A 15,984-nucleotide genomic window follows, 5' to 3' on the forward strand; every position below is an offset into this window, starting at 1 on the left:
GGGGATCTGTCTCTGCAAAGTAAGCGGAGACGGAGCTGTCATCTGCCTGCTCAGCGGGTTCGGTGGATCGATCCTGCTAAGCAAAACTGAGTCCGCTGAGGCTTTCCTATGTGAAAGGACCCGAACTCCAGGTAAAACTCCTAAAATTCAAGGACATGGTGCAATTACAGACTACATGTTTGCGATAAACTATAACACACAATCTTTTTTTAGAGGAAAGCCAGCACTTGAGTATAATCTGCAGGAGGACATTAAAAAATCATTTTATTATAAACGGGTACAATCAACAGAAAAAGGGCAATGCGTTTTGGCCGGTCAGGCTCTAATCGTGGCACTGGCAATAGAATACCTAATTTTTTGGTGAAATGTAAAAGATGAGGTTGCGTCGAATAAATGGATACTAAACCTGTCCAGTCCTAATGAGTGCGCCCGTTAACCTTGTGATAAGCTGAGATACCTAGTTGGATGCTGCATCTGTCCCCTGACGCCTCGAACACTGAACTGAGCGATCAAACCCTGCTGATCGCTCAGTTTTTAGAGCTCCCTAACAGAGCTGGTGACTAAAGCCCCGTACACACGTACCGATGGTCGGCTTACAAATGTTCCTCTTTTCTCCCCGGGATGTCGGTGTCTGCTGAAAAGTGCAAAGACAGCACAAGGACAGCACAAGAATTTTGTCCGCCGACTGCAGAAGTGATGTCATGTAATGGTTAACTTTCCCTGTGTTTTCTATTTTCTGAGCATGCCCAGTCTTGCAAATCTGCGGTCTGTCGGCCGAATTGTGTACTGACAGGCGAACAATCGTCCGTTCTGGTGTCGGCATACAAATATTTTCATGTTTGCACGAAAGACTTTTGTCCGCGGATTGTGCGCAGACATCTGTCGGAGGCACCATACTAACACGCGTACAATCGGCAGATCCTTCGTCCACCGACGTTTGTATGCCGACGATCGGTACGTGTGTACGGGCCTTCAGTCACCGCTCACTGCAGTCCTGGGCTGTGGAGGGGAGTGGGAGCGGCCGGTCCAGTGTTCTGGGTGGATCCCGACCATATTGTCCTGATCGTTTCCCAGCCGCCTCTGTGATGTCAGCCAACAGTGGGTTTCAGCCTGCTGAAAATGGGTCACAGGAGTGCAGAACCAACTACACTCCTGTGATGATCCACAGGAGAAGTAAAGCCAAACAAGCGTTATCTGTACTTCACCATTACAGCTGAAGTGGTTAAAGAACCAAAAATGTAATTGTGTCCTGAGATGCTGCAGAGGTTGTAATGTGGCTTTAGTCACAGCACTGTCCCAGAATCCCATCCTAATACACCAGAAATGTATTGAATATAATATAACCTATAGTGAATAATGTCGAAACAAGTGTGTTCCCAATCCAATTAAAAAAATTGTTTGTATATATTATATATACACAAACTGAATCGTAAAAAAAAAAAAAAAAAATCGTGATCTCAATTCATGGCATGTCCTTGATTCTTGCAGAGCCGTTCACTGCTCACACACAGCTGTCAAAAAAAAAAAAAAAATGCCTCCAGCAAATATTTATCAACATTAAGGCTGCTAGATAACTATAAACACACTGCTTCATGCTACAATGTATCATTTCATTTTTAGATCCAAAGGAATGAACTTCGTTCTGCAAGTGTCCGTTCACACTATTGCGATGCGGTAACACTGCGAATATACTGCGTGTTCCCGCATCGCATCAGCAGCACAGGCAGTTCACACTGCCATCATATGCGATACACTGGGGGTGTCAATTCAAAGTTAACGACACCCCCAGATCAGCTCGCAGTAGGATCTGACAGTTCGCACAGGAATCGGTTCGCACTGTTGTGAATCTTCATGCGATCCAATTCTGCTGCAGACCAAAAAAAGGGTCCTGTGCGTGTTCACTGTGATTGCGGTGTGAATTCAGCCATACAAACTGTATGGCTGAACTCGCACCGACATTGCATGTGATTTTAGTAGCAGTGCGCTCCGAATCATATGCCATGTCTGTGATCGCAATAGAGTGAACTGGCACTAAAGGAGAGCAGTTTAACCTCTTTAAAGGCTAAGCCTTGTTGCTTACAAGTCAAAATGTATTTTTTGCTAGAAAATTACTCTAACCCCCCCCCCCCCCAATAAAAAAAAAAAAAAAAATATATATATATATATAATATTTTAGCAGAGACCCTAGAGAATAAAATGGTGATCATTTCAATCTTTTTTTTGTCACACTGTATTTCTGCAGAAGTCTTACAAACGCAGTTTTTTGGGGAAAAAATACACTTTAATGGATTAAAAAAAAAAAAAAAAACTGAACTGTGAAGTTAGCCCAACTTCATTTGTATAATGAAAAAGATGTTATGCTGAGAATCGTGATCTTTATGCTAAGCAAAAACAATTGTTTCTCATTTTTCTTAGAATACTGCAGTATGTGTAATAAAGAAGTGTGTGTGCGTGTTTGTGCGTGTTTGTGCGTTTTTAAAAAAAATAAAAATAAAAATTGTAATTCTTCTTAAAGCGTTCCAGTGCAAAACAAGGCTTCACTGTGGTCTATGGACTTGTGTTCAGAGGTTGTGTTAACCATTATCGGGGTCCTTGTGTCACTGACTACAAGATAAATGGGGATTTTTAAGAGCGATCATGCATTTCTTATAGAATTCAGTGGATTAGCACTGCAATTCCTCCTGTATGTTCAGGAGACAATCAATAGCGGCCATAATTCTCAAAGTATTGGTGCTGGATTCACACTGTTGGGTATAAATGTACTTTGATATGCGGGGGGGGGGGAGCATTCATACTTAATTGCACACCTTGCCTGTGCACGTGGGCTGCAATGCGCCACAAGGCATGGTAACCGACTATCATGTGTTGACAAAATTCGTGCATGCACCTTTTTCATGCATTGGTCATCCTAGATGAATAGTCTGACTTTATGCAACATTTGACTCTGGCCTTACTGAAGTTGTATGTTGGCCATGCTGTTGTGATTTATCCCTTGTAAAATGTATGATTTGTGTCAGCGGTTACTAAGAGCCCCTTAGGTCGTATTTTACTTCCAGATGTTTTCATGGTTTATTTAACTTCCAGCATCTGAGAACTTCCTCCTTCTTATTACAAATATTTCTGCTTGCAACATTTGTTGTCAGTCTGTGTATAACTGATTAGGATGGTACCTCTTTCAGGAGACTGGAGGGTGAAGTTTTTAGCATAACAGCTGCAGAACAAACCTTCAGAGAGCATTTCCTACTGACTGCAAGTGGTACATATAATATATTATTTAGCATTACCTGATTTAAAAAAAAAAATAAAAAAATAATCTCCAAATTTCTCCGAGCATTTATTAAAATAAATGGTCTCTGACCTCTGTTATATTTCTGTAAGTCAGAGGTTGAATACTAGGCCTAAATCAAGGCATAGCTCCACCTAGTGGCCAGACTCATGCACATACTTAACTTTAGCCCCGTAAAGGTTTTACTCCCACCCCCCACAGATAGAGCTTTCTTTTAGGGATATTTGATCACCTCCTGTGGTTTTATTTTTTGCGCTTTAAACAAAAAGACAGACAATTTTTGAAGGAAAAAAATAGATACGTTTCACTTCTGCTTCTAAAACATCAAATTTCTTCATCAATTTAGGCCAATATGTATTCTGCTACGTATTATTTGAAATAAAATCCCAATAGGCGTATATTGTTTGCGCAAAAGTTATAGCATCTACAAACTATGGGATAAATTCATGGATTGTCGTTTGTTTTTTTTTTTTTTTTTTATTTATAAATAGTAATGTCGGAGATCAGATTTTTTTTTTTTTTTTTTTTTTTTTAGCGGGACTGCGATATAGCAGTAAACAAATCAGACACTTTGCCACTTTTTTTTAAAAAAGAGCGACCATCCTGGGAAAAAAAAATGTGTTTGTGTGTGTGTATATGTATATATATATATATATATATATATATATATATATATATTATAGTGTGTGTGTATGTATGTTATATATATATATATATATATATATATATATATATATATATATATATATATATATATATGTGTACCCATTGCGTGGGTACAGCGTTGCACGCCCCACGCAATTGTCCGTTAAAGTAACGCAGTGCCGAATCACAAAATATGGCCTTGTCATTAAGGGGGCAAATCCTTCCGGTCCAGAAGTGGTTAATGTGACCAAAAATAAATTTAATTTGGTTTGTGTTTTTAATGTAAAAATAAATTGAAGGTGAGGACCTAATATCCAGGCATGGTATAGTGTGTGTGTGTGTGTGTGTGTGTGTGTTTAGTGTCCAGTGTAACTACTGCATTTGTTGTAAACATACATGTAATGGATGATATTTGAAGACCTAAGGGGCACATATTTATAAAGCAGGGAATGTGAATTTCTTTAAACATTCATTAGATGTGGTCTCTCTGTCCTCATTGGGGAGATTCAGCCCATTGTCACCTACACACAAAGTGAGGTTGCTCTTCAAAATTTTAGAGTTGTCTCTAAGCCTAGGAAAGTCTTTCAATGGGGGGCACCTGTTCCAGAGACAACATGAGGGGAAATCCTCTCACTTGGGGAAATTTCCTCTAACTTCCTGTTGAGTCTTTTAGGCAGGATGTAAAGGGGAAACTTCCACAATGGTACATGCAGCAAGAAATAACCTGGCAGGGATTTTACCTTTTTTTTGCTACTTTTAAAAACTGCAAAAATATTTTTGACAAACTTGTAATAGGATTTAATTTTGCTTAACATAACCCTGTGTCTGTTTGCTTTTGCAGCCTCCCCATGTTCACAGTTCTCCGCCGTTTCTCAATTTTGTTTACAATGATGGCTGAGGGCTTTCTACTCAAGTAAGTGTTTTTATTGGTGCACTTTAAAGCTGCTTTACTGCCTTTGTCATTTGGCTGGGCTCCTGCTTGGTTTGTAAAAAAAAAAAAATGCAATTTTTTGGGGGGGGCTTTCCAGATTAGGTGGATGTGTAGTAGGGAGGCCGTCATTACTGATCTCACCTGAAAATGCCAGTTGTTGCTTAGCTGATTTGATGGCGTCAGTGCTGACTTAAGATACTGACTTTAAGCAGTGTTAATAAAAATGGTTTGCTTTTGGGTTTATGTTGCAGCTTACCAGTTCTTAGATCCGATAGCTGCATTTGTTTTATTTGGTGATCCAGCCAGTAAGTCTGTTCTCTTTGAACAGAAAAAGCTCTTCTGCAGATGTATCCATTACAGGGATGAGACAAACCATTTACCACTGCTTAAAATGAGCTTTTATTCATGTAAAACCTTTATTCCAAAAGAAACAACCTGTTGCTGTGTGAGCTGGAGGTTGGCTTCAATTTGTTGGCTTCAATTTGTTAGTGTAATCTGCTAGTCCATTGAGCACTACCTCCCCCAGATTAACTACTTCCACTCTGGGCCTTTTCTGGCACTTTTTGTTCACCTATAACATCAGTATTTTTTGCTAGAAAATTACTTGGGACCCCCAAACAAAATATATATATATATATATATATATATATATATATATATATATATATATATATATATATATATATATATATATATATATATTTATATTTTGAGACTGGGGCGGAGGTTCACCTTCCAGCAGGAGAACGACCCGAAACATACAGCCAGAGCTACAATGCAATGGTTTACATCAAAGCTTATTCTTGTGTTAGAATGGCCCAGTCAAAGTTCAGACCTAAATCCAATTGAGAATCCAACCAATTGAGACTTGCAAATTGCTGTTCACAGACGCTCTCCATCCAATCTGACAGAGCTTGAGCTATTCTGCAAAGAATGGGCAAAAATGTCTCTAGATGGGCAAAGCTGGTAGAGACATCCCCAAAAAGGCTTGCAGCTGTAATTGCAGGGAAAGGCGGTTCTACAAAGTATTGACTCAGGGGGGTGAAAACAAATGCACGCCACACTTTTCACATATTTATTTGTAAAAAAATTAAAAATCATTTTCCTTACACTTCACAATTATGTGCCACTTTGTGTCGGTCTATCGCATAAAATCCCAATAAAATACATTTACGTTTTTGGTTGTAACATGACAAAATGTGAAATTTCAAGGGGTATGAATACTTTTTCAAGGCACTGTAAAAGTAATAAAATCTAATAGTTTAATCGTCCTGTATTAGAGTGGAGGCTCTCTAATATAGGTGGCGTTTTTACTGGTTAGATCTCAAGGTAAAAACGGGGTTTATGGGGGGGGGGGGGGGAGAGAGAGAAAATGAATGTGGCCACCACATCTAATGATTGGTAAGCTTTAATGTGACCTTTTTGGGTTTAATACCGCTTTTACTCTGAGTGTCCCGATTTGGCATTCTTGTTCTAGGTCAGTGCATAATTTAAAGCCAGAGGGTCGATATAACAGCCAGGCAACTAGCATTTTCACAACACCAGCAATCACAGCTTCATCTCTCAAAGGTTTCCATTACTTACTGAGACGCTGTTGTCAGACCATTATTTTTATTAACAATCTTCCTATTGGATTGGATATGCATTTAAGGAATTTAACGCATGTTATGTTATATTTAAAAGCTTCCCTTTCTAGTGTAGACTTCCACAAGCCCTGAGACGGCTGCTGGGCGCTGGCCTCCTTGGAGGTCAGGGTCGGCTGCTGGGCGCTGGCCTCCTTGGAGGTCAGGGTCGGCTGCTGGGCGCTGGCCTCCTTGGAGGTCAGGGTCGGCTGCTGGGCGCTGGCCTCCTTGGAGGTCAGGGTCGGCTGCTGGGCGCTGGCCTCCTTGGAGGTCAGGGTCGGCTGCTGGGCGCTGGCCTCCTTGGAGGTCAGGGTCGGCTGCTGATCGCTGACACTCAGGTGACACTATAGGATTTCCCTTCTTCATACCTCTGCAGCTACATAAGATCATTATGTAGGGAGGGGAAAAGCACCTGGGCCGGCACAAAGTAACACCTGACCACAACTTCAGTCCACTGACACCACCAGCACTTTCTCTTCTATCTGCACCGGGGGACAGGCATTTTTTTTTAGAACTGCACAGTGCTCGTGTAATGAGGTGAGCACTGCTCTGTCCTGGAATACTGTGCACCCCACCCGTGGGATGGTGTCCCCTGGGGTGACAGGCTAGGCTTACAGGAGTTGGGCAGAATGACACTAGGGTCGCTGGACCAAGGTGGGTGGGACAGCACTGTAGCATGGAGATGGTAAACAGAATTTGGAATAAAAAAATTCCTGGGAGTTCCATTTTAAGGTGTGGGAACACTCAAGGTTTTCTGCATTTGGCTGCACAGCCTTTCCTTATCTGATATTCTACATTTATTGTATTTTTTATTTTTTTTTTGCAGGAAGACGTTTTCTCGCAGTATTCAGATGACAGTATTCGCTATGATCCTAGGGGCATTTATCGCTGCCAGGTGAGTGCAAGTTAATAAAACTTTGTTTAAGATGAAGGAACCTTCAGTCTTGCACAGTTATAAAGGCTCCTCTCCTGGGCAGAGCTTGCTTACTCTGATTTCTGTGCATTAGAAGCTGCAGACAGTCAGAAGCCATCTCATTTTCCTGGCTGGATGACATCTAGCATCATCTAATCCTTTCCTCCTTGGCCTGACACCCCCCCCCCCCCCCCCCAAGGTTCTTTAGCCTAGATTCACACGGAGGCTGTTTTGAAATTGTGCGAGTTCAGCTAAACTCTCACAATTTCAAGCTGGCATTTCAGTCCAAAATCGGGGGTAATTTCAACATCTGTGAAGGTTCCTGCCTATTGAAAACATGCACGGAACCCCCCCCCCCCAAAATTGTTAAAACTAGTACAGAAACTACTTGGGAATCGGTGTGGTGCAAATGGCTCAGATTTAACATGCAAACATGTCAAATCAGACCAATGTGAACGTGGGATTAAAGTGGGAAGGTTGCAGCAACCGAGGCAATGCTGTCAATCCACAAAGAATTGGGCAGGACTAGGTGTGGCTAGGTGTTGATTGGCAAGCTAAAGAATCCCTGCAACATATCCTCCCACTGTAGTTCAAGCTTGAGGGTGACAATTCTGCTATGAATTCAGGAGCAGTGCAGTATTGTATTATATACTGTATAGTATTGTTGCTACCCCATCAACTCCACTCAGTTGAAAAACAAAAATCTGAAGTCGTGTTTTTTTTTTTTTTTTTTTTTGAGGGGGTGGTTGTGTGCACCCTTTCCTATAACTAGGGAGGTAGCAGTGTTCATAATTAAGCCATTGCATTCACTCATGTTAAATAGGAGTCAGTACACACCTGCCATCATTTTAAAGTGCCTCTGATTAACCCCAAATAAAGTTCAGCTGTTCTAGTAGGTCTTTCCTGACATTTTCTTAGTCACATCCTACAGCAAAAGCCATGGTCCGCAGAGTTTCCAAAGCTTTAGAGGCATCTCATTGTTAAAAGATAGGAGTCAGGAGAAGGGGGACAAAAGAATTTCCAAGGCATTAGATATACCATGGAACACAGTGAAGACAGTCATCAAGTGGAGAAAATATGGCACAACAGTGACATTACCAAGAACTGGACGTCCCTGCAAAATTGATGGAAAAGACGAGAAAAAAAACTGGTCAGGGAGGATGCCAAGAGGGCTACAGCAACATTGGAGCTGCAGGAATATCTAGCAAGTACTGGCTGTGTGGCACATGTGACAACGATCCCCCGTATTCTTCATATGTCTGGGCTATGGGGTAGAGTGGCAAGACGGAAGCCTTTTCTTACGAAGAAAAACATCCAAGCCCGGCTAAATTTTGCAAAAACAAAAGCTCCCAAAAGCATGTGGGGAAATATGTTATGGTCTGATGAAACCAAGGTTGAACTTTTTGGCCAGAAGTCCAAAAGATATGTTTGGTGCGAAAACACTGCACATCACCAAAAGAACACCATACCCACTGTGAAGCATAGTGGTGGCAGCATCATGCTTTGGGGCTAATTTCTCTTTAGCTGGAACAGGGGGCTTAGTCAAGATGGAGGGAGTTCCAAATACCAGTCAATATTGGCCAAAACCATTGGGCTTCTGCTAGAAAGCTGAACATGAAGAGAAACTTCATCTTTCAGCATGACAACGACCCAAAGCATACATCCAAATTAACAAAGGAATGGCTTCACTAGAAGATTAATGTTTTTGAATGGCCCACCCATTCTCCAGCATACTGGCGATGCAGCCACCGCGGGGAGACTTTATACATATATTTTGATCCTGCCCTGCGATCAGCGTGTATTGGTTTCAGGTTCTAGAAACGATCCAACTAGTGACTAATATCTCCATCACTCCCTCCTCCAAGTTTAGTGGAAGATTTGGCTCCCAGGGTGGTGGATTGGACTCTTATTGGTCTCTTGCTGTTCTATGCCAGAAAAGCAGTCGCGCTTCATTGGAAATAAACAGAACCCTTCTTGTCTACCTTACTTAAAAAAAATTGGTGACTAACGCTCCACCCCTTGTACAAAGATAGATTTCCATCGGGGCTGCCCTAAAAAGTATGATGGCGTTTGGGCCAAATGGTTAGCGGAGCTCTCCACAGCTGTGGACGGTTAAGTTGTTTTTGCCAAACAAAACCTATTCGCTTCGCCCAAAATTGCAAACGCTAATTTATACTTTTGGTTCAAGGAGGCGAGGCTGGAGCGCCTGATACACGGGTCCGTCCACTCGTTTGGGTTGCATTGCTTCATGACCTTCAAAATTGATCTGGTCTTCTGTTGGATTTTCTTCTTCTTCTTCTTTTTTTTTTTTTTTTTTTTTAATGCTCCTGTGTGGGCTTTATATGTGCTCTTGACAGTCTTAGAGGTGTAAGTGTACTTTAAACATAAAAAACAAGTTTTGGAATGGCCTAGACCTGAATCCAATTGAAAATCTGTGGGTTGATCTGAAGAGGGCTGTGCAGAGAAAATGCCCTCCCAATCTGACAGATTTGCAGTGTTTTTGCAAGAGCGGGCAAATATTACCAAGTCAAGATGTGTCATGCTGAGACTCATACCCGACAAGACTTGAGTGCTATAATCAATTCAAAAGGTGCTATAACAAAAGTATTTAAGGGTGTGCACACTTATGCAACTTTATTTTTTGCTTCCCTCCACCTAAAATGTAATTTTCTTGTTCAACTGAGTTGTACACTTTATAGGTCACATTTTAAAGAGATCTGAAATTCTTTTTTTTTTTTTTTTCTAACATCACAGAAACCTGACATTCTAACATAGGGTGTGTCATTTATGTAACCTTTTTATTTTGTTGAGTTGGGCTTCTTTCACACGGCCGCTCCGTGTGAAAGGTCCGCTGCGGGACTTTTTTTTTCCACGGAGCGGATGACATTTCTGTCATCCGCTCCGTGTGCCCGCATATCATCCCATCCGTTTGCGGATGATATGCGGACATAATGTATGTCTATGGCATTGCGGATGTCAGCCGCTGACATCCGATTTTTTTTTTTTTCCTTCCTTTCCGTTTTTTGAACGGATGAAAAAATGGGGTTCTGTTCCGTTCCAAAAAACAGAACAGAACTGAAAGGAAGAAAATCTGATGTCAGTGGATGGTATTCCGCTGACATCCGCAGTGCCATTGACTTACATTATGTCCGCAAATCATCCGCAGAAAAATAGGATTTGCAGACAAGCGGAGCGGCCGTGTCAAAGAGCCCTTGCAGTGAAACTGTGTGCTTGCTTTGTCTCCCATATGTTTTACAAACCATAAATAGAAGCAAGATTTTTAGAACATGGCTGATCACTTTTAAACTGATCAGAGTGGAGGAATGCTGAGGTGCTGTATTCATGTCATGTGTGACGAAGGAGTCTGCTATAATAGAAGTTGGAGCAGCTTTGTGCCGGTGTTTGTTTTCTTATATATATATATATATATATATATATATATATATATATATATATATATATATATATATATATATATATATATATATATATATATATATATATATATATAATTATAATATAATTTTTTTTTTTTTTTTTCAGTACTGATCTGGCATTCGACCTTGAAGGGTACATATTCATCCTGGTAAACGATGTCTTGACAGCGGCCAATGGGGCTTATGTAAAGCAGAAGTTGGATTCCAAGGTGAGCGTTAAATTGTAAAACTAAGCATAATGAGATTGTGTTCCCTGTAGTGTAATATATGGGATGTAGCCATGTGGTCCTGCCACATGGGAATAGGATGACGCGGTCTGGGGTCCTTAGAATGGGATGGGGGATCTCTGTGTTCCTGCTGCCTGGCAATAAGATGGGAGTGTTAGCTCTGTGGTTCTGCCACATGGGAAATGGTTTTGGTAGCTTTGTTGTCCTGCTGCACGGGAATGTCATGTAGGAGCTCTGGTGTTGCCACATGGGAGCAGGAGCTCTGTTCTTGGGGAAAGTTGATGCTAAATCCGCAATCGGGACTTACCCTTGTGCTGCTCCTCAAATCTTTAATCCCCCCCCCCCCTCCCATCCCCTTTTCTTTTCCCTTTTTGGGTTTTTTTTTTTTTTTTTTTTTCCTCTCCACTGTTCATTTTGTGACATGCCTCCCACCCCATGTGCATCACTATAAATTTTTGCTCCGGTGTGGTCATTTTCTCAGAATGCCATAGCTAAGCAGGTCTGAAGTGTGTATCTGCTGTCTTCTTAGCTTTCTACATGTTTAGAATTTTTTTTCTTCCTGTTTCAGCACTGGGTGTGGAGTCTTGGCATACACTGTGTGAGCTGATTGGAGGAAAGGAACACCCCCCCCCCCCCCTCCACATAGGCAGGGCTGTGCTGTGAATAAACCAATCTAATGCTAATCTATCTCTATGCACCCACCCCAACACAAATTTCCACTTCCTTTTATCTCCAGTGTAAGAACTTGTCAGAGGTTCTCACAGAGCAGCAGAATGCCACAGGAGTTAGGGCTTTGGAGAGAGAGATAAGTAAACACTACAATGATCAGTGTTTAAAGTGGATGTAAACCCCATTCATGAAATCTGACCTGGGCACATATATCAGTAAACACCTCTGTCAGCAGTAAATGGTTCGTCTTATCTCTGTAAACTGATGCATCTGGAAGAGAGCTTGTTTCTTTGATTAACAGACTTGCTGGCTCACCAGATGAAGAGAGCCTAAAAAAAACTAATGCAGCCATCACATCTAAGACTTGCCAACTGCAATAGGTTTGTTTTTGGGTTAAATACCCCTTTCAGGCTCTGTTCACATGTATGCATTTTTGGGTGATTTTCTGCTCTAAACCTCCACTCTAAAAACGCCCAACAAGACCAATCCCATTAATTTCAATGGCCCCCTTTCACATCTAAGCATTCTGTTGCTTTAACCACTTCAATACCGGCACTTTCACCCCCTTCCTGCCCTGGCCAATTTTCAGCTTTCAGCGCTGTCACATTTTGAATGACAATTGCGCGGTCATGCTACACTGTACCCATATGAAATTTTTATAATTTTTTTTTTTTTTTTACACAAATAGAGCTTTCTTTTGGTGGTATTTATTCACTGCTGGCTTTTTTATTTCTTACAAAAAAAGAAGAAAAATTTTGAAGAAAATTTTTTTAATTATTTTCTGTGATTTAAATTTTGAAAATATTTCTCCTTCACTGATGGGCGCTGATAGGCTGCACTGATGGGGAGGTACAAATATATTCCGCACTGATGGGCAGCACCATCAGTGCCCATAGTGCTGCCAGTCAGTGCCTAGATGAGCAGGCACTGATTGTGGGCAGTAATTGGCACTTTATTTACATTTTCTGCAATCAGGGCATTGATGATCAGTGATTCCCTGCGATGCGCAAGAGAGGCTGTTCTGGTGCCCTGTCATATATGACGGCGTCCCAGAACAATGGCTGCATCGCTCCGCTGTAATTTGGCAGGCAGGCAGGAAGTGGTTGAGCAAATCTCCTGTCAAAGTACATGAGGTTTTTATGGCAGATCACAGGCTTTTTTTTTTTCTGTATTGGACACTTGTAAACCCAAAAAAACGGCTGCACATAAATGCCTGTAAATATAGCAACGCCTAGTTTTTAACATAGCCTAAGTGTGGTGTTCAGGCTGCATATTTATGCTTTACATTTACAAAGTAAAAATGTAATCGGTTGTACAGTTGGGAGTGTTACAAAGTATTTATTTTATTTTTTTTCTTTCCAGGAACTTGGAAAGTATGGCTTGCTGTATTACAATGCATTGTTCATGATTGTCCCCACGTTGGTCATCGCTTACGTGACCGGTGATATCCAGAAGGTGAGACCGTTGTTCATGAATCTCTCTGCTGTCACTTTTCTATGGTAACTTGTCAGGTGTGGATATGCCAGCATAGCTTACAATACTATGTAATGTAGATCATTAGAGGAATGCAAATCTTTGGGTTGTCAGATTTCAAGGTGTGGAAATGCCTCCGTGGTTTACAATGCTATGTACAGTGATATGTTCTTGTATTATCAGAGATGTGACATTTCCAGGATTGGCACCATAGAAGAAATGTACACACAATCTATTACTTCTCTTTTTTTGGTTGCTCTTTGCCCATTTGTTTTCCTAAAGAGGAAGAAAACTTCAGCAGCATATGGGTACTAAAGAGAACCTGTCTGATAGAAATGTGCGAGCTGGCAGCCTGGCTTGTCTCTGGAAATCATGTTTCTAGAGGCGTTATAGGCAGTTTGTTGGGTGTCATGCTTATGCTACATATTTACAGTGCATTGCGAAAGTATTCGGCCCCCTTGAACTTTTCGACCTTTTGCCACACTTCAGGCTTCAAACCCAAAGATATAAAACAATTGTTTTGTGAAGAATCGACAAGAAGTGGGAAACAATCATGAAGTGGAATGAAATTTATTGGATATTTCACTTTGTTAACAAATAAACTGAAATTGGGCGTGCAAAATTATTCAGCCCCTTTACTTTCAGGGCAGCAAACTCTCTCCAGAAGTTCAGTGAGGATCTCTGAATGATCCAATGTTGACCTAAATGACTAATGATGATAAATAGAATCCACCTGTGTGTAATCAAGTCTCCGTATAAATGCACCTGCACTGTGATAGTCTCAGAGGTCCGTTTAAAGTGCAGAGAGCATCATGAAGAACAAGGAACACACCAGGCAGGTCCGAGATACTGTTGTGGAGAAGTTTAAAGCCGGATTTGGATACAAAGAGATTTCCCAAGCTTTAAACATCCCAAGGAGCACTGTGCAAGCGATAATATTGAAATGGAAGGAGTATCAGATCACTGCAAATCTACGAAGCCATGGCCGTCCCTCTAAACTTTCAGCTCATACAAGGAGAAGACTGATCAGAGATGCAGCCAAGAGGCCCATGATCACTCTGGATGAACTGCAGAGATCTACAGCTGAGGTGGGAGACTCTGTCCATAGGACAACAATCAGTCGTATACTGCACAAATCTGGCCTTTATGGAAGAGTGGCAAGAAGAAAGCCATTTCTTAAAGATATCCAAAAAAAGTGTCGTTTAAAGTTTGCCACAAGCCACCTGGGTGACACGCCAAACGTGGAAGAAGGTGCTCTGGTCAGATGAAACCAAAATCAATCTTTTTGGCAACAATCCAAAATGTTATGTTTTGGCGTAAAAGCAACACAGCTCATCACCCTGAACACACCATCCCCACTGTCAAACGTGGTGGCAGCATCATGGTTTGGGCCTGGTCTTCAGCAGGGACAGGGAAGATGGTTAAAATTGATGGGAAGATAGATGGAGCCAAATACAGGACCATTCTGAAAGAAAACCTGATGGGAGTTTGCAAAAGTCCTGAGACTGGGACGGAGATTTGTCTTCCAACAAGACAATGATCCAAAACATAAAGCAAAATCTACAATGAAATGGTTCACAAATAAACATATCTAGGTGTTAGAATGGCCAAGTCAAAGTCCAGACCTGAATCCAATCGAGAATCTGTGGAAAGAACTGAAAACCGCTGTTCACAAACGCTCTCCATCCAACCTCCCTGAGCTCAAGCTGTTTTGCAAGGAGGAATGGGCAGAAATTCAGTCTCTCGATGTGCAAAACTGATAGAGACATACCCCAAGCTACTTACAGCTGTAATCGCAGCAAAAGGTGGCGCTACAAAGTATTAAGGGGGCTGAATAATTTTGCACGCCCAATTTTTCAGTTTTTTATTTGTTAAAGTTTGAAATATCCAATAAATTTCGTTCCACTTCATGGTTGTGTCCCACTTGTTGGTTGTTCAAAAAAAAATTAGTTTTAGATCTTTGTTTGAAGCCTGAAATGTGGCAAAAGGTTGAAAAGTTGAAGGGGGGCAAATGCTTTCGCAATGCACTGTATATGCTTTGGCATTCCAAAGAAGTGAGATAAAAAGAATTGCATAGCCATAGACCGGTTGCAAGAAAGGAAAATTGCTTGATTACCCCCCCCCCCCCCCCATCAACAAGCCAAACCAAAACAAAAAAAATGTAATATAGTAAATTGAACAAAATTTCTTTTAAATTTAATTTAAACAATAATTCGTTACTGTATATAGCAGTCGTCGCTTAGAAATGTTTAGCGTTACAGAACAGTCAGTGATTCAATTAAATTCCATACCATAGACCCATCATAGTGTAGCAATACTATCCCTAGAAGCAAAGATCTCATCCACACTAGTGGATACCATTATATAGGGAGGCTAACCAAAAAGTCCAGATCTTATTAAATGTATGGCTACAACCCCTATGCTTATAAAGAGTCACTCGCTCTTTATGCAGAACAGCATTTACCACCATTCACCACTGAACGCAAGTTGGTGGGTTAGATGATGGCCAATGTTGAGAAATCAACTGATAGGCAAGAAATAACAAACGGGTAAATACATTTTTTCTGAAAGAATAATGGCCAATCCTCCGTAAATATACTCAGCAGGACATGTTTAAGATTAGATGTCTATTAAATTGAACAGAGTTGATATAAAATTTGAAATATGTCTTTCCAATACTAATATATTTTAGGACAGCGGCATAACATATGAATTACTGTGGCTGTATGCATATTGGAGCGGGCAATTGGGTGAAGGTCGAAGAGAACAATTTTCGAGGGG

At 41.1% G+C, this 15,984-nt stretch overlaps 1 protein-coding gene across 1 annotated transcript in view; it reads left to right on the top strand.

Moving 5' to 3' along the window:
• SLC35D1 (solute carrier family 35 member D1) overlaps window positions 1-15,984 on the top strand; it is a 52,115-nt gene that overhangs the window by 20,655 nt on the left and 15,476 nt on the right. Inside the window, exons 5-8 of the mRNA XM_082266474.1 lie at window positions 4,773-4,844; window positions 7,311-7,379; window positions 10,941-11,043; window positions 13,093-13,185. Of these exons, the coding sequence (XP_082122600.1) occupies window positions 4,773-4,844; window positions 7,311-7,379; window positions 10,941-11,043; window positions 13,093-13,185 (337 nt within the window). The remainder of the gene's footprint in view (window positions 1-4,772; window positions 4,845-7,310; window positions 7,380-10,940; window positions 11,044-13,092; window positions 13,186-15,984) is intronic.

This window comes from Pelophylax lessonae (genome assembly GCF_965119305.1).
Source record: "Pelophylax lessonae genome assembly, chromosome: 8".
NCBI classification, from domain to species: domain Eukaryota; kingdom Metazoa; phylum Chordata; class Amphibia; order Anura; family Ranidae; genus Pelophylax; species Pelophylax lessonae.